Source organism: Emiliania huxleyi, assembly GCF_000372725.1.
Source record: "Emiliania huxleyi CCMP1516 unplaced genomic scaffold EMIHUscaffold_2291, whole genome shotgun sequence".
Taxonomy (NCBI): domain Eukaryota; phylum Haptophyta; order Isochrysidales; family Noelaerhabdaceae; genus Emiliania; species Emiliania huxleyi.
The window spans coordinates 1-1,935 of record NW_005200340.1 but is presented as its reverse complement, the minus strand read 5'-3'; the positions used below and the strand labels follow the sequence as shown (position 1 = coordinate 1,935).

Genomic DNA, 1,935 nt, shown 5'->3' with positions numbered 1-1,935 from the left:
ACAGCCTCCAGGTCAAAAAGAAGAAGAAATCGGCGTGGTCAGCGACATACTGGGAGAACAACGAAGAGCGGGATGTCGAGGGCTACGAAATGAGGATGCCGGATGGCATGCCGATACCACAGCTGAAGGGAGACGAGAGATACAAATACCTCGGAACGGAGCTAAGGACCGGGTGGGCAAACGGCGAGGGCCAGACGGAAATGAGGGAGCGGTGCGTAGCGGACTGCAAGAGAGTAATCTGGATCATAGGCAACCTACCGCACTTGACAGGAGAGCAGATCCGACGCAACATGGCGCTAGCACTGAGCGGCATTATCGGCTACTACGGCCGGTCCACGGTCATCACATGGGAAGACTGCCAGAGCATCGAACAAGTGAGGGCGAGCGCCCTAAACGCAAAAGGGTACTCGGTAGGAATCCCGCGACTACAAATTTACGACGTGAAGGAGAGAGGAGGGATGGGAATGGAACACGCGTACACGTACGCAGCGGCGGCGCTGATCGATCAAGTGGACCGGGCCCTGCTGCGCCATCTCCACTTGTCCTCTCCTCTCCTCCCACCTCACAGAAAACTGCGGCCGCCAGCGACTGAGCGTCTCGCTGGCGGACGGGGAGAGGAACACAAAGGGACGTCCGGACGTCCATCCACTGGGATGAGAATACTGGAGATCTGAGGTCGAATCTGCCGATTCCACAGCCGCCCACAGGAGCGCCGCCTCAACACGGGGTCTCGGCTCTATCGAGCCATGCTAGCTCCAGCCGCAGCCCCACCCGGCCGCCCGAGGGTGTTCCCGCAGGCAGAGAAGACCAATCCTGGGGGAAGTAACCACCCTCGACACCCCTCGACACCCCTCGACACGGTCAAGCATGGTTTCAGCCTCGACAGGCCTCAACAGGCCTCGACAGGCCTCGACAGGCCTCGACAGGCCTCGACAGGCCTCGACACCTCTATCCCTCGACAGCAGCTCGACAGCAGCTCGACACCCTCGACACCGGGCCTCGACACCTCGACACCAGGGCTCAGATCAACGGATTATGCTCGCCGGGCCTCTTTCTTTATTTGTGGCTGGCACCACGCTGTCGCGAAACTCTGCAAAATCCAAAAATTAAAAGGAAAGAAAGTTTTTACTCCCAGACTGCACTCCAAGCGCTCCAAGTGCTCCAGAGAGTTTTGACGCGACCACACAAGTGCACACCTATTTGATATGCACGGCTCTGTCCGTCTCGCCGCAGGCGAGGCCGCGCCCGCTCTGCAGCGTCTCGACCGAATGCAGCAGCGTCGTCGATACCTGCGTCACGAGCTCGTCGCCGCTCAGCTCCGCCGCCTCCGGGAAGAGCCCCGCTACGTCGAGGAGCATCCGGTTCGCCGCGGGCTGACTCGCCGCGCCTGCGGCGGCCGCGCGCGCTCGGAGCTTCGCGACGTCGAACCAGCGCGCAGCCCCGATCTGCGCGGGGGCGGGGCGGCCGGAGGGGGAAAGCCTTCAACAAAGCACAAAGGGGGGCAGAGGGTGCGGAGGGGCGGCGGCCGTGGCGCCTCGTTCGGGTCGATGTGAGTCGCCTCGGCCTGCGCGCGGACGGCGTAGACGGAAAAGTGGTTGTTGACGCGCTCGTCGAAGGCGCGCGCATTCTGCCACCCGCCGAGGTAGAGCGGCGAGAAGTCGCTGTCGACGCGGCAGCCAACCTCCTCGCGCAGCTCGCGCCGCAGCGCCTGCAGCACGCCCTCGCTCGCATCCACAGCGCCCGTCGGCATCTTCCAGCAGCCATACTCCCACACCAGCAGGACCCGCGTCTCGTCGGGCGACAGGACGAGCGCGCCGACGCCCTCGGTCGCCGTCGCGTACGGCGGAACCTTGTCTGGGTAGTCGGGACGGTCGGGCCAGCGGTAGTAGACAAACTCGGCCTCTGCCGCCGCCTCCGTCCGGTGGTGGTGAAAGC

General features: G+C 63.5%; 1 protein-coding gene across 1 annotated transcript; it reads right to left on the bottom strand.

Moving 5' to 3' along the window:
• Positions 1 to 1,196: 1,196 nt before the first annotated feature.
• On the bottom strand, positions 1,197 to 1,849 carry EMIHUDRAFT_123425 (hypothetical protein; the record flags this gene model as incomplete). The annotated part of the gene is made up of 2 exons (XM_005779656.1): positions 1,197 to 1,445; positions 1,577 to 1,849. Coding segments are annotated over 2 exons (522 nt in total), but the record flags the coding sequence as incomplete, so codon positions are not given.
• Positions 1,850 to 1,935: the final 86 nt, after the last annotated feature.